At 34.9% G+C, this 16,877-nt stretch overlaps 2 protein-coding genes across 3 annotated transcripts; both read right to left on the reverse strand.

The window, feature by feature from the left end:
- Positions 1,716 to 10,684, reverse strand: LOC104716259 (ABC transporter D family member 1). Of its 2 annotated transcripts, XM_010433651.2 has the most exons (27): positions 10,315 to 10,684; positions 9,679 to 9,825; positions 9,289 to 9,574; positions 8,840 to 9,064; positions 8,484 to 8,681; positions 7,912 to 8,366; positions 7,463 to 7,598; positions 7,306 to 7,384; positions 6,585 to 6,823; positions 6,173 to 6,477; positions 5,966 to 6,083; positions 5,723 to 5,881; positions 5,399 to 5,498; positions 5,214 to 5,322; positions 4,919 to 5,009; positions 4,596 to 4,720; positions 4,354 to 4,503; positions 4,200 to 4,272; positions 3,813 to 3,993; positions 3,523 to 3,681; positions 3,182 to 3,328; positions 2,879 to 3,112; positions 2,581 to 2,744; positions 2,449 to 2,501; positions 2,283 to 2,361; positions 2,073 to 2,191; positions 1,716 to 1,972 (listed from the first exon to the last, which is right to left on the reverse strand). In XM_010433651.2, the coding sequence occupies exons 2-26, from the start codon at positions 9,738 to 9,740 to the stop codon at positions 2,096 to 2,098; spliced, it is 4,023 nt and encodes a 1,340-aa protein (XP_010431953.1). In that variant the 5' UTR covers positions 9,741 to 9,825; positions 10,315 to 10,684; the 3' UTR covers positions 1,716 to 1,972; positions 2,073 to 2,095. The 2 variants fall into 2 exon arrangements, with proteins under 2 accessions (XP_010431953.1, XP_010431952.1); XM_010433650.2 differs by having other exon boundaries at positions 1,716 to 2,191.
- LOC104716260 (cell wall integrity and stress response component 3-like) lies at positions 12,971 to 14,877 on the reverse strand. Its single transcript, XM_010433653.2, has one exon. It carries the CDS (start codon positions 14,529 to 14,531, stop codon positions 13,119 to 13,121), a length of 1,413 nt encoding a protein of 470 aa, XP_010431955.1. The 5' UTR covers positions 14,532 to 14,877; the 3' UTR covers positions 12,971 to 13,118.

Here is a 16,877-nt window from a genome sequence, read left to right on the forward strand (position 1 = left end):
TGAACATTACAATCCGAATTGAATGAGGAAAGCTACTGAAAGCATTAAATTTAAATAGTTTTTTTTTAAAAAAAAAAAACCCCCAAAAAATATACTACATACTTACATAGTACACCAAAAACTTTATTAAAAGCAAAATGTAGATTTTTTCCCACTCTCATAAATAATTTTTTTTTCCACGCTCATAAATAATTTGTTATCATCATCGTTTCATATTGTTTTCCAAATTTTCAGTTAATAAAGGTTTTTTAATTTTACATTTTATCAACGGTTAAGTATGGATAAGTTATAAAATATTCAAATTCATTTCAAACCAAAATCTTGAACTTCATATTGTAAAATAATAAACATATGAATAAAAAGTTTATAACTAATTTTTATTTTGTAAAAAAAACTATTTTTTATTTATTTAAAACAAAATAAAATATAACTAATAGTTGTTTTTAAAAAAAAAAAATCTATAAGGAAAAATTGAAATTCTTTTTTTTTTTAATTAGAAATTGAATACTAATTGTGAAATCTCTAACTATTAAATGACGGATCCAAAATCAGTTTAACTTTCACATCATATTGCAAATTTTATTATTTTTTTATTATTTAAAATTTTATTAAAACTTTTAGACTAAAATGTTCAAATTTTTTTAAAAAAAATAGAATGACAATGAAAGTTTTAAATCTTTTAAAATCAGTAAGGAAAAAAAACCTTTTAAAAATTATCTAGAAAATTGTGAAATCTACATAACGATGTGATAAACAAGTTTGATTTGTGGAATTTCTAACGATCAAGTGAATATATCAAATGACTGGATCCAAAATCTGATTAGTTTTTACATCATATTGTAAATTTATTATCCAATTTTTCATTAATTAAAATTAAAAAAAAAGTTTTTTAAAATCAATAAAAACGTTTAAAAATTAAATAGAAAATTGAATGCTAAATTTATATAAAGATGCGATAAACAAGTTCGATTTATGGAATCTCTAACGATCAAGTGACTATCAAATGACTGGATCCAAAACCTGATTAGTTTTCACATCATATTGTAAACTTATTACCCAATTTTCATTAATTAAAATTAGAAAAGTTTTTTTAGAAAAAGCAATTTATAAAAAAAATTGAATGAAAAAAAAAACAGTAAGAAAACATTTTTTCCTTTTAACTTAGCGTAAAAAAAAAAAAAAGAGAAGGGATGAAATTGACCTAGTTTTTTGTTGGGATCACCGGCAAAACAAAACACCGTCGCCGTCTCCGTGGACTAGCGTCAAGCATCTTCATACTTTGTGATGGTGAGAGGGAGAGAGAGACTGCGATGTAATTGAAATAGAATTAAAGCAAGCGCAGGGATCGAATAAGAGAAAAGAGAACCCTAAAAAATCAGAGCATGTAAATTGCAAGAATCAGTAAACAATCAGATAGAGAGAAAGAGTAAGGGCGAGACCTATATTTATAGACTCATCTTATGTCCGCGTGTCTTGGGATCAAAGTTTCCTTTTTTTTTACACATCTCTGTTATGTCTTTCTTTTATTTGACCTTATGACTCAAGTTTCCTTTATTTGACCTTATGACCGACTTACTCGTATGTTGTTTCCTTTTCACTGTGCTCTGATTGAAATAAACTAAAGAAAACACATCTTGCCAACAAAATATCCAAGCAAAAGATTCAATCACTTCGATTTCTATTTCATTGAAAGATAATTAAAGAAACCTAAATGATTTAGTAAAATGTAAATCCCAACAAAGGATTATGAAAGGAACTGTACATTATTTGAGTTATCACTACATATATTCTTTGTTTCGTCAAAGCTATAACACCATACTCCATAGGAGAACTCAAAATGCTCCACCAATTCAATCACCTACATTTATATAATCTCTAAAATAAAATCAATCCTTCAGATCTATCAAAAGCAGTAGCATTGACGCATTCTCTCCCACTCCCTCCTTACCATCAAGGAAGAAGAATCCAGAAACTGCATACCATATATAGCTTGTGGTAAAGATTGCTTGCTTGCATTGTCTAATGACTTTAACTTTATTACTTCTTCTTTTTTCTTTTTTAACTATATAGACCTTTCTTAGATGTTTTGTTGCGTTTACTCTGTTGTTTGTTCGATCGAACGGAGCTCCCAGTTTCCTTCTCCATCAATTAACCTCAATTCCAAGGAGTGGAACGGGATTAGAGCGGGCCGCTGAGGTTTGTGTGGACAGAGATGAATTTAGTAAGATTGATACGGTTTCATGGGATATATCGTGTACGGCAAAACAAAAACAAAAACTTACTTGTGACGAGGTTATGAAAGTGACTCCCATATCTCTTGCAACCCTATAGAGCTGTTCCTCAACATCAACACTTGTCGCGCTGCAAAATAAAGAGCAGATATATAAAGAGAAGGGAAGATGATGGTAAAAAGTACGGGGTAATTGCAGGAGAAGACTGATCATTTACTTGGTGCATTCATCAAGGACTCCAAACTTCGGTCTGTGAAAGAATAAACGTGCCTACAATACGAAACAACTCAAGATTATTCACGTAAAAAACAAAAGAATGTGTCTGTTGTTGCTTTACAAAGTGACTTACCATGCCTAGTCTCTGTTGCTCTCCAAGAGATAATATGTCTTCCCAATTGGTAGTAGCATCCCAACCACCTACATCTCTTTCCAAAAGATAAACTAACCGAACATTCTCCAAAATGGTTTTCAAATGAGCATCCAGAACGCTTCCAGCTTCTGTTGAGCTTTCTCCTGTTAGTTACACCAATATTCCGCACATATTAGAGATAGGAAGATCAAACAACTTCCACTTCAGGTAACAGATATAGATCATTCGATTTGAAAATCAAAATAACCTTTTCAAGTAAATGTATTTTTGGACTTACCATTGGTGTATAACTTTGCTGCCCTTTTCTCTGCTTCTTCTTTAGATAGAGGATATATAATTTGATCTCTCAGTGTCCCTAAACATGTATAAGGTCGCTGCGGGACAAAAAACATGCCATTCCCTGACCCAAGTTCTTTGATATCCAATGATGGCTTGGCAAGTCTTCCGCATACAGTGGGCCAGATATCTCTAAGGACTCTAAATATAGAAGTCTTTCCACTACCATTTGGACCTGAAATTTTTGCTAGTATTAGCTCTGGGCTAATGCAGTAACTTCAATGACGGAGATTAATTCACCAACCTGTGACAAGCAGGCTTTTCCCTGAAACTATTTCGCATGACAACTTGCTAGCCATCAATTTCTGAGCAGGGGTAATGATATCCACCTCCGAAAAGGAAAGTAGATCTTGAGATTCCAAACGACTTGTGTGATTTTCTGAGGGAACGCCTGAAAATAGTAGGACAAAATGAACATGATTAACTCAAGTTCAGACATTGTCTATAAGCCTAATCACTCCTAAGAATATGTGAACACATCCAGCAGGAAAAAGTTCATAAAATCTTGACTATGTATATGTACATAAAGCACCAAGATTTTGTAGCAGCTTGCCAAAGTGTAAACCTATATATATGCCGTAGTACCTGACTGAGAAGCATCCAAAAACTCATCAAGCTCAAAAATTCTGTTAATACCACCAGAGAGCTCAAGGAACTTCTTGTTTAGTTCAAGAATATCGCCAAAAGCCATAAAGCTTTGGGAGACAACAGAAGCTAAATACCGCAATGCATGTGCCAATTCACCTGGTATCAAAAGAACCATGCAAGAACGCGTTACAGAGATAACATGTACATACTTCATTGGCTCACGTTTCTCAATGAAGAGATTAATTAGACAAGTACTGTTGAGAGAGAAAAAAGTGGTGAGATCTCACCTTGAGTGGAGACAAGAGCTCTGTCTCCCTTGTGTTCTAGGGCATACAATAAACTCAATCCCCAAGTCACATTATTGGGAAGTTGCTTTGTAACAAAATCATCAAGTATGCCATACACCCATTTCTTCCTCAAGAGCATTAGAGAGTGGTCCAGCAGGGCCCTGAATTTTGTGTCCACCATCTGCTCCATGAAAAAGAAAAATAAGCGCACATTCACCTATAAGACATGTTAAAGCTCCAAGCCCACAAGTGAAGCCGCATTTGACATGAAAAAGCCATCATTACATAACTTGATAAAACATTTCCAAGTTCACTTCTTGTAACCCTGCTTCACAAATAACTATCCCAAAATCCAACAGCTATAGCTAGGGAAGTTAAGACACTTACAGCTTTTTCTCGAGCTCCACCTCCAAAGAATGCAATAGATTCAGCATGAGTGTTCAGCCTTTCGTGCATAAACCTACATAAACAGGAACAAGTTGGTCCTGATAGTTTCTATAACACAATCATCTGCAAATTGGACGAAGCACAAAAAACCTACCTAAACTTCCCCTCAAGCTGCTGTTCTTCACCAGCTAGATCACCGAAATCGGGAGCAACACGTCTCAGAAAACCCAAACCAAGTAACATATATGTGTAAAGTATGGCAACTCCCCTCTGACCAGTCAATAGCTTCATCCTCCAGGTGAACCTTCAATTTTTTTTTTTTTTTTGCATAATTATAATTCAAACCAAGAACCTTGAAACAACTATTAGAAAAACAGTCCAACAAAGTGTACGTACCAGAGAATGTCAACTGAAGGCTTTACCATTCCAGTAAGAAGTCCAGACAAGTCACTGGTTAGCTTTTCCAGGTCACGAGTGAGTCTCTGGTCCGCATCAATACTATTGCCTGACATGTGGAAAACCTGAATATATATATACAAAATGAGATATTTACTGTCTCTAACTTTGCGACATCAACTTGTAAGAAAAGAACAAATAAACAGCCACTGCGAAGCATAGAAATTTAGGTCAAGTTGCACTGAATAACACAAGTTTATCCACAATGCATGAATAGGGCATAGTTGCATAATATCTTTGAGCCTTATAGATTTGAATTTGACCTTGTAAAACGCATTGTTTCTTAAGTAATTCCGTAGCAGATGTTGAGTCAAACGAATCCTCCACCCTAACGCTAGCCTTTGCGTTAGATGCCTGAAGAATGTACCAAAAAGAGTTAGGTGAAACCGTATCAGCGAAGGGTTTTATAAATATAACTAATATTTTAACGTCAATAAATTTCATAACTTGCTTTCTTTATAGCAAACACATTCATCGAGCAATTTAGTAAGTCGTGACGAGGGGATAATAGCTGGTGGACTTTGAACATTTAAATATGCATAAAAAAATAAGGATTACCTTAATGAAGGAGCAATGATAGAAGATGCACCACTTTGGAGAACACTCAAACCAATCAAACGAACAAAGGCTGTCTTATCTTGCTCCAAGACATACTTCACAGTGGTCCCTGCAAAAATCATGGTTGGTTGTTAGAAACGGGGCCCTATTAATAAAACTGACCAGGTAAACACGGAGTATGTTACCATTCAAAGAGGCTATTCGGTCAGAGATCAGTGTTCTTGAGACGACAAGGCAAGCAACAGCGAGCAGTTGTGCTCCTTGTTTGTCAAATATAGTGGGTATCTGAAATGTAACAGTGACATGGTCAGCTAATTTGAGAAGTATAATACCAATATTAGCATTAATACGGGATAAATAAGTTAGCCAAGTGGAAATTGCAGAATGAAAGGTTGGCCATCCAAGGAAGCTAAAGAAATGCACTGAAATGCAAGGGAGAATGAAAGATAAAGCCTGTTTATTGTTTTCAAGGTTCACAAGAATTCACTCTAATAGTAACCGAAGCTCACCAATACGTTTAACATTGCAGCTACTCTTGATGGTAAAGCCCTTTGGAATGTTTGAGGTTGAGGAAAACGAGGCAGCATTACACTTTTATCAACAACAGGTGACTTTGTAATTAACTGTGTCAGGTACGACTGACCCTTTGAATTAGTGGTAGCAGATTCCTACATAACACCAAGTAAAAAGGTTATATAATCACCTCAACGAAAACTAAAATAAACCAAAATATATACACAAGCTTCTGAGACCTTTCTAGCTGCAGCAAACGCTCGTTGAACAACCATAGCATCATTTTGCCGATCTGTATCTGAAATTTTCGCTGAATCTGAATCAATTTCAGCATCCGTCAGAAGGGCAGAGTCATCCCTGAAGGTTTAGTCATTTTTAGTAAGTAAATACAAATGCAAAAAAAACTTTGATAATCCTCAAAAAAATGGTTAAGAAACAATCCCAACCTCTTGTAGTGAACACTCCATCCCCCTTCGCCGTCTAGTGACAAAACAACATCATGAAATGCAACAAGGGCTGGACGATGGGAGATTGTTATGCAAGAAGTTCCCATAGCTCGAACCTTAGCGGCAAAGCGTTCTTCCATATCAGTTGTCACAGCACTTGTGCATTCATCAAGAATTGCAAATTTGGGTTTGTGGTAGAATAATCTGGCCATCCCCAATCTCTGTTGCTCTCCAAGAGATAACTCATCACCCCAGTTAACCTCTTTTTCCGGTTGGTAGCGATCCAATAAATATTCTAGATCAACCTACAAGCAAAAGTCCACAATAATAAGCATAACATACAAATTTGACAAAAGCAAACTCAAACCACCCAAACCATCCTACTATAGAATAAAGAAACTAGGATACCAACATTTTTCAATAGCTCCACCATTCCAGTCTCAGTGAGTGGTTCAGTCTCTTGATCAGAAGTAAGAGGATATATTAACTGGTCACGAAGTGTTCCTACTGCCATATAGGGTCGTTGCGGCACGTAGAAAATCTCCTTGTTAAGATCAGAACCAACTCCTGGCTTCACAATGTGCCCAGACACCAGGGGCCATAGACCTCCTAATACTCGGAAAAGGGAACTCTTGCCACTTCCATTAGGACCTAGGATACATATGGTTGAACAGATAATTATAATATCAGGCAAATGGAAATCAACATTGCAAATCAGCATGTTATTGCATTAATTAAATAACAAAAAAATGAAGACCAGGAACCTAAAAATAGTCCAGTAAATGAATCACAGAAGATGATGTTGTTGCCACCATTCCACTAACACCCTAGTCGTTGAACAGGATATGAACGACTCGTCTATAACTAGGCATATCAAATCTACTTTTGACAAGGGTGATATTGCTATCCATTCCAGAATACAAATATTACTTCGTTCAGAATAGCAAATATACTCATTTCAAGGATCAGAGAAAAAAAATAGCAGCAGATATGCTACTCTATCTATCATTTTTGCTTCAGTGGCTGAGATATTTCTAGATGATGAAGAAAGCGCGAAAGATAGTCATTGTTACTGTTAAAGAAAAAGTAATCGAAAGGGAAATTGATAGTCATACACTCATACTATGAGTTACCTGTAATCAGAAGATTAGACCCTTGCTCAACTCGAAGGGTGAGATCCTCCACCAAAACATTTCCCGTTGGAGTAACAACCTGAAGTGTGTTTAGTAACTTTAAGAACACAACATTATGGAAAAAATTTACAGTAACACAAATCTGTGTTCCAACTACCTTGACACCGGAAAACTCAACATAGTTAGCTTCACTTAGGTAATTTCTGCTTCTATTTCTTTGAAAAGTGGATTTCTCATCACCACTGAGTTCTCTCGAGACAGCCATCAACTCATGGATTCGGTCAGCGTAACCACTGTAGGAAACAACAACATTTCAATGATTAGAAAGTATAGCCACCATGACTGATAGGTGTAAAATTTAGTCTAATTAGTCATATCTCTCCCACATATGATTTCAAAAATAGTGCAAAATTATAAGCCCAGAAAGAATGTTTCTTGAATCAGAATCATCCAGTGCCATTTTTCTTCAGGGACCACCAACTGAACTGTATTCTCATGCTTATGGTAAATTCTTCTTAGAAAGCATACGTCTACAAATTTTCAGAGTACAACTACACAATGTCTACCCTTTAAGTGTCTGGCGTGAGATTCAACATAAAGCATTACCTGAGTCGGTTGAGCCGCCTGGAGCTTATAGAAAGTGTTCCTAGCGCCTGAAAGAGAGATATAATGACACTGGTGTGATATCTTATATTGCTTAGCATCTCAGCTCTTCCTAGGGTCGAGTCGTCAGGTCTTAGATGCCCAGAGAAGAATGGTTCGATAATCAGAATAACTGCAACTGTAGCACCAAGATACTTCAGCAGGAAATCTTGGATCATGCCAAACCACCAGTGATCATGAAGCACGTGACTCATATGGCTAACAAGATTCTTGAACTTTTGTTGTATATGCGATTCTTCCCTGGTTTCCCCACCATAGAATGCTATGCTTTCCGAATGAGTCCTTAATCGTGAATGAAGTTGCCGGTACTCCCCTTCCAACTGCTGTTCTTTGGACATCAATTTCCCAAAAGAAGGAGAAAAGTTCCTTATTGCCGTCCCGGCACCCAGTACATAGGCCTACAAAATAATAGCAGATAGAAAGAATTGTACTGTCAACGGACACAAGGCAAAGCAAGTATAAACGGCCCAGCATAAGCTCAATCTTGCAAACATAGAAGATTAAACAAGACTCACCAATATCCAGAAGATGTATTTTGGACTAGCATATGAACACAGGCGCCATGCATACACAATTCCATCAGTAACCGCCGTCAAATCATCCTGTATAAGTTCGCTCAACTCTGAGGAGAATCTTGGTACATCGCTGGCAATCCGTTGCTCCGGGTGCGTAATCCGACCATCCACATGTGATATTTTGTAATACACCATATTCTGAAATAATAATAATAATAATAATAAAGGATAGTTAATGTGTTACCCAGCCAGAAGTGTGAAGTATACTCAATATGCACACTAGTCACAAAAATACTCGCATATAGAAATGGTAAATAATTGATTTGCCACAATTCAGAACAGAAGACAGTGGCTACCTCAAAATAATGTGAATGAATTAGCTTCGTCAATATTTTTCTGAATCGCAAACTCAAGGCCCCAGTAATGTACTTTGAAGTAGAGTGCATCGTCGATAGCATGAAACACAACATAATATTCTCGGAGATAAGACGTAGAAACAGTGGCGCACGCCTTAAGAAAGCAGCACGGAAAAGGAAACCTTGTACTTTCGCTAATCTATTGCTTAAAGCAGTTCTGAAAACCTTCAATATGTAAAGTAACAGATTTTAGAAAATGAGGAGCTAGATTTCTATAACAAAGAAGCAACCGTTCGCAGTTGGGGCGTTCCCATGGATATATATCTACAGCACGAGATCAAACAATTTTATTCATCCACCAGACACAAAATTCTATATGACTTCACTTGGGGAAAAAACATAAAACAAAAGCGTAAAATTAACAATGCGTATTAAAAGGAAATGCATACCACAGTGGCAACTAGTGCCAAAAGATCCCTGGCACCCATTTTTCCCATCTGAGACAGAAGAATAGCAGTCAGAACCTGAAGAGATTTTAATCCTCCCCCTTTCTTGTTTTTCGTGGTTATCTTTGCATTTTTATCATTTCCAGTCAGTTTTTCCAAAGCCTCATCATCATCACTCTGACCATTGCAATGACGCGAAGAATCAGGCTTTCGAGAGCTGACCCTTGATTTCAGGTAAACAGCAGCTCCACCAGCAGCAACAATCCCAGCCGCAAGCAGTATAGATTTCCTACAGAATTTTCGACAACACAGGACAAGAGAAGAAACAAATGAAATGATATGCAGACGAAGAAGAAGAAGAAGAAGAAGTTAAAGAGCAGAGAAAACCATTACCGTCTTGACGCTACAAGACCCCGACCGCGCTCAGTTAACTGCAATAGTTGGAGTGAAGGCATGGCTGGAAGTGAGTTTTTTTATCCAACCAACAACGATGATCAGAACCAAAAGTGTGTTCTTCTTGATATCAAGTGTACAAAACACCTGAAAAGGATACCAAACTCCAAAGGTTATGAAACCAAAACATAACAAATTTTTTACAAATCTAAAGCAAAGAAAAAAGATAATATTGCAGGGAAGAAAAGGAAAAAAAAAAAAAAAAAAGAGAAAAGTTGAAGTTGTAACTGAATTGATTCTCACACGTTAGAACAGTATAACCAAAATTAGGATCAAGAAGAAGAAAAATAATGAAGATGAATCATGTATAGTGGTAACTGAATTGTTTAAGAACCCAGCAAAGTCGATCCTGAGTAGTGATTACATAAAAAAAAAAAAAAAAAAAAAAAAAAAAAAAAAAAAAAAAAAAAAAAAAAAANGCGAATCATTCCCAGATATTTCTATCGAACCACAAAACAAAACAAAAGATTCTTCATCCTCAGATAATTTCAAATAAGCTGAAGAACACAAGTAACGATCGAGATCAATGATTATATATACAAATTAAAACAAAAAGCTGAAGACTAATTTATTTACCTCAGCATGAGAGATTCAACCAAATTCGAATATCTCCACGGAGTATATAAAGAAATAGAAGCTAAATCGATCTCTCTCCTTCGTAACTTTGAAAAATTCAACCTAAGAACAAAAAGAAGAAAAACTGGAAAAAAAATCGGAAAGCGTAACAACAACAGCCACCCACTAGCTCAAAATCAACACCACCATGTGAATCTCAACACCCCGAAAGAGAGAGAGAGAGAGAGAGAGAGAGAGTTGATTAATTCCGACTCCGTTAACCAACGGCGACGAGACGTACTACTAGTGTCCACCGTAACGGAACTACTTCCCCCAAATCGAGAGATAGATAGAGAAAGAAAATGATAGAGCGAGAGAGCCGAAACTTGGGAAGAGGAGAAGATGATGACGCTGATTTTACACGTGCGAAGCTGATTTTACTCGTGCCAATTTTTTTGTTTTTGTTTTCTGATTTTTTTTTATATAGAAATACTATTTGATTTTCGTTACGAAAAGACTAAAACAAACTTTTAATTCTTCTAGTTCTATCCAGCCACACAATTTTTCATTCTCATTTAAAACTTTTATTCTAAGCAAATATGTACTTAGACAAAATCTAAAGTATAAATGGGGTATTAATTTAAGATGTTAATAGAATTTTAAAAACTTTAAATATTATGTAAAATATGTTGTTATTAGATCAAAATTTTGTTAAATTCTGCTAAAGTTTAGTGTTATTAGTTTGTGATTTGTAAAAAATCATTTAAAATTTTAACAAATTTGGATTATTAGATTCAGACTTTTATAAAGTCAGTGGTTCATGATTTTACATACTTTTTTACAAAATAAAATCATGAAAAGTATCACAAAAATAAAATTGTTTGGATTATTTGCGAGATTTTAGAAAACTAACATACAAAACTATAGAATACTCTCTAGCAATTCTTAAAAATCTTTCACTCTATTGTAGCACTGGATCTGTTAACTCACCCAATTCTTCTTTCTAACTCTATTGTAGCCTTGTTTTATTTGTTTTTGTCAAGGTTACTTTTGTGGTAGATGTTACTCTTTGTATATCCTCTAAGAAATAAATATTTACAGATTTAGCAAAAAAAAAAAAAAAAATCTTTCACTTATTTATTTTTAGTAATTTTGTTAAACTTTTCAAAAAAAATATATATTAGAATCCGATAACACCTCCAAACTATAATTTGATTATCAGATTCAAAAGGACTAACGAATGTGGATAGAGCTGTCGAATCCTAGGGACCTACACGGCTATCCTTTACATTGGTAAGTTTGTCCTTTCTAATTAGGGAAATTGTTGATTTGGGTGTTAAAACTTACATAGTATATGATTAAACATATTAAGAAGAAAATCCTGATTCCTTATTTCATGTTTGGAAACAAAAAATTGAAATTCATTGATAATAAATATAGAAGGACATCTGAAATTTGCACGAATTATCAAATTTGTGAAATAAAATGGTTGTAATAAAGTTTGTTTGATTAATTTGAAGACAGATTTTATGATAAGAAAACAAGAAATGAATTTTGTGGGAAGTGGGTAAAAGTTGCAAATTGTACACCGCATGATTGAAGCACACAAATCAATGTGTGATGTCTTCCTTCCTTATTTGTTTTTTCAGATAAATGTTTACATCAGCACCACCTTGCATCTTCTTTTTTGGGCAAAAACATACACAAATGTGAACGGATGAGATTGATTTACAAACCAAAACAAGATGGGCCTTAAATTGTTATGAAAACCCAATCCATAAATGTTGTGGGCCCTTCTATTTTTTTTTTTAATCTCACGGGTCTGTTAACTGGTTAATTTGGTGAATCACCACCATCCTACATGATGATCAAAACGTTTTGTTATGTACAAGTGCAGATTCTATCTATGAGTGACGCTAATTGGTGAACAAGTAGGCTGATGTCCAAGTAAAAGCAAGAATGTGGATAGAGGTGTCGAATCCTATGGACCTACACTATTACATTTTGTACAAAATGTATTTTTTTTTTATCTTGGTTGTTGTGTATGTTACTTCATCAAAAGAAGAAGAAAAAACACGTAAACTTAGGAAAATAAATAGATTCAAAGCTGGAACACTATTACACGTCATGAAGTTGAAACACACCATTCCGGGACAAAACGAGGCGAGGTGATGGGCTTGAGAAATGAGTGGCCCAGGAAACAACACGATTAGACACAAAAGTCCCTTTTCTCTCACCACACGTCCACCGACACAAGTCATAAAACAGCACCCAGGCTCCGTCGGTAACTCTAGGAAATTACCAGAGTACCCCTTTTCACGAAAGTCGTCGACTCTACGATTCCGTGGAGACCCACCTTATTTAATTTTGACTTCTGATGTTTACAAGAAACATTTAATTTTTTTTTTCCGGTTATTCATACAAAACATTTAATTCTTCTCGCCGTCCGGAACATATTTACAGATTGTGTTTGTAACTTTATATAATCAGTTTCATACTATATTTTAGTGGAGTATTTCACAAAATTTTAAGGTTAAATTATATCATTATAAAGTTCAGAATTAAGGTTAAAATTTCAGGTTATCAATGACACTATTTTAAAAACAGAGGTGTAAGAAGGATAAGAAAAAACAAATTTAATGAGATTATGAAATTTTATTCCATATCTTATTATAAATACAATTGAAGTTTTATATATATATATAAAGTTTCCAACCATCCACCAGTAATTGTCTTTCTATTGCATTTTCTCAGCTAAAATTTGCCGGAATTTAAAATATAAAGATACAAAAAAAGAGGAGAAAAATTAAAAATATAAGAAAATTTCAGTTTTTCTTCCCTTCGTCACCGCCTTCTTCCAAGTACTCTTTCTTCCTCCTCTCTGCACTAGATAACAGACAAATCATAAGAAAACACGTGGCATAAACACCGTGGATCTTCCAGTTCGTCCTCGGAGGCTGACGAAGCACCACCCTATGAAACACAGCCACGTAATAATGCAAACCCACTGCAAAGCCCACGAAGGTCTGAGCCAGGCCCAACACTTTGAGGCCCAAACCACAGTCCGTGGAGAAGACGAGAACGAGGTACATGAGAAGAAGCAGGAGGTAGAAGACGTAGCCTAGGGTTTGCAGGATCTGCAAGCAAACGTAGGTGGAGCTCGACGTTGCGTAGAGGAACTTGAGCGGTTCGATTCCAGTGACGAGCGATGAGATGCATAGGATTGAGAAGTAGATCGATAGGTAGATTTGGATGAAGATTAGGATCTTCTGGAGTGAGAAGTAGGCTTTGAATCTGTTGAAAATGAGAGAGACTAGGAGTAGAGGTACGAGGATGAAGACGAAGGAGACTACGGAAGCTATGGTTGGTGCGTATTTGTTGCCGAAGTAGGGTTTGAAGTTTCGGGTGATCTCTTTGTTGGCTTTGTTGATGTAGTTCTTGGATGTGGTTGAGAAACGTTCTAGGTCTGGGATCAAGGATCTTTGGAATTTAGTAGGTAGATCTCTGAATTCGCTGACGAAATCTTCGTCTTCCTCGTCGTCGAGCCAGAATGGTTTGATTTCTTTCTCGATTGGTTTCGATTTGGTCACTGGTTTTTTTGAGGATGGTGATTTCTTCTCTGAAGTAGGTGAAGAAAGCTTGGAACTTGGGGGTTTTGTGGTGGTTTTGTTTTTGGATGAGCTTGATTTGGACAGATCTGCTGATTTCTTGATAGAATTAGTAACGGGTTTTGTGGAATTTGTGGGTTTTGTTCCGGAATTGAGCTTCTTGAGCTCGGAGCCAGCCTTGGTTGTGTTGGAAGAAGATTTGGTGGAGTTGAGTTTTTGAGACGTACCCATGGAGGAGGTCTTGGCGGGTTTGGTTTGGTTCTTGGTGGAAGAAGAAGAGATGGGTTTGATTAGCTTGGTGGAAGAAGAAGATGAGATGGGTTTAATAAGCTTGGTTTGATTCTTCTTAGTACCAGATGTTGTTGATGATGATGATGAAACAGAGCCAGTAAGCTTCTTCTTCTTAGGAGGAGGAGGAAGATTAGTTTCATCATCGTCACCACCTGAATCCAGATCTTTCACCAACAATCTCCTCACTCGAAAATGAGGATCTAAGGGTCGTGTTTGTTGTAGCTCATCGTGAACAGAGGTTTCTGATGAGGCAAAGAAAGAAGAAGAAGAGAAGAGGAAGAGAAAGAAATAGAGAAACAAGAGTACCTTTCTAAAACACAAGTACTTGAGTAAAGACATTTTTACTTTCCTCTGGAAACCTAGGAACCCCCTCACTGTTTCAGACAGATCTTGCGAAGAGAGATCGCAAGCTTGTCAATATATAGGAAAATAGAAAGAGAGGAGAGAGGAGAGAGGAGAGAGGAGAGAGGAAAGAGATTGAGAGAGAGAGAGAGGCATTAGTGACAGTGTGCATATGTGTTTATATACGAGTGTTTGGGTGTGTGTGAATAAGAGAGAAGACGGAGACCAGAGAATTCACTAATTCAGTGCCCTTTGATAATATCAATGTACATTACTGTTTAACCTCACCGTCATGTTGCAGATTCTCTCTGCTACTTGTCTAGTTCCTAAATGATTCTTCATTATTTTCTTTTTTGTATATATGTGTTTGTTCATATTTGGTAATAAGTAAAAAATAATAATTAATTTTTATTGTACATGAGTAAAAACAAGAGCAATCATTTGCGAGATCTCAAATTAGAATAGTCGCTCTCTTATAAATAAATTTACAAGAGACTTTTTTTTTGTATATGTATAACCAAAATATTTATACACTTTTTATATAAACACAAAAGGAATTTAATCATAACTACTCCCACAACCTAAACTATCTGATTTGGTTTAATGGGTGATGATTCCACTGTCAAGAGACTATTTTTCCACTTACGAAAAAATAAATTTAGCTATCATATTAAATTATATACGTATCCAGTCCAAATTGATTACGATTGGAGTGGGACTTTATCAAACAAAATTTTTAGTTATGATTTAGTTATTTGTAAACCTACTTATAATAATTTAAACTACTTATAAATTTATAAATACAAATCTGAACCCCCCAATGAAAAAATAAATAACTAAATAAATAGAAACGTGAAAAGAAAATAAAGAAATAAAAGGATGAGAAATTAATGCAAAAGTGAGAAAGTTGAGAGATCACTCACAGACACATGGAGGAACAAAAAACGACACTTTTTCAAACGCGCTTCCATTTTATTTTGGCTCTTGTGCTTAGCCAAAATAAATAAATTATATCATAGTGTAATTTAATAATTAAAATTTTGTTATTAACCAACTATTTGCAAGTTCGTTAATAATTTGACTAATCGTTTGTAAATTATAGTCTACATAGACTCTTTCATTGTTTAATATAATATGTATAATTTATGTGCTTAACGATTAAACAATAAATAGAGTGTGCAGATTCACATGGCACATATTGATTACAAGGTTGATTTAAAAAAAACTCGAAATTTGACGAATGTGTGGAAGAATGAGATCTATTGATTTGTGGTGGAAGTAATGGAGTTATATACAGTATATAGCAAATTCACCATTTAACCGAGGGATCTTGAGTCAAGACATATAGAATGATACGAGTACTAACTATTAACATAAATACAATCAAAATCGCATTATACTAAAACCCCAAATTTCATGATATGAAAACACGCTTTCAAGCTTTCAAGAAAACAATTAAATATCTGTAGTGAATCGCTGTTTAATTTGTTTGTGTACTTAAAAAACATTAACTCGCCCATTTTGTTCCCAAGTCAACGATCAACGAATTTTTGACTCCACCACTTTTTTGACTTATGAGTTTAGTAAAATAGTGAAAGTCATGACACAAAAAGTGTTCCATGTAATAAAGCTAGTGGGATAGAAACTGTCAAAATTTTATCAGAAATTGATATAGATTTCAAAAGTCGAATCAATAATTACGTGAGATACAGTAAACTACGAAAGAAATGTAATTAATCAATGAGTAAACTAGTTTTTATTGAAAAAGCTAAAATAGTTGTGTAAGGAAATGTATTTTGAGTATTTGACCAAGGTCTTTGATCTATAAAATACATTGTGTAAACCAAATCCCCAAAATGTGAATGTGAATGTGGACTTTGGACTTGAGAGGGTTTGATAATAATTGACTTTCTCTTGGCATATTCTATTTAATGCGACCTATAATTGATGTACTGGCGAATATATATTTTATTTTTGTACCACTTTTCTATAGTTTAAAAATATATCCATGACATTTTAAATAACTGGTACTCTGCATGACATTAATTTCTTTGTCCGCTAAATCACTGGATCCTATGTAAATTACTGGCAGATATATCTATTCTGGTTTATACTTTCTAAAAATTAAAATATTTTCTTTTTACTTTCCAATTTACTATATAGAATCATTTATCGAAAAATCTTCTTTATAATAAAACAAAATTACACAATATTGTTTTGTATACTATATAATTTTAATAAGTTGGTTATAAATAGGTTATACATTAATGATAGATTAATTGGTTACAAATAGGTTATACCAAAAATTTTAAAGAGAATATTCTAAAAAATCATATCATCCAA

Source organism: Camelina sativa, chromosome 10, assembly GCF_000633955.1.
Source record: "Camelina sativa cultivar DH55 chromosome 10, Cs, whole genome shotgun sequence".
Classification (NCBI taxonomy): Eukaryota; Viridiplantae; Streptophyta; class Magnoliopsida; order Brassicales; family Brassicaceae; genus Camelina; species Camelina sativa.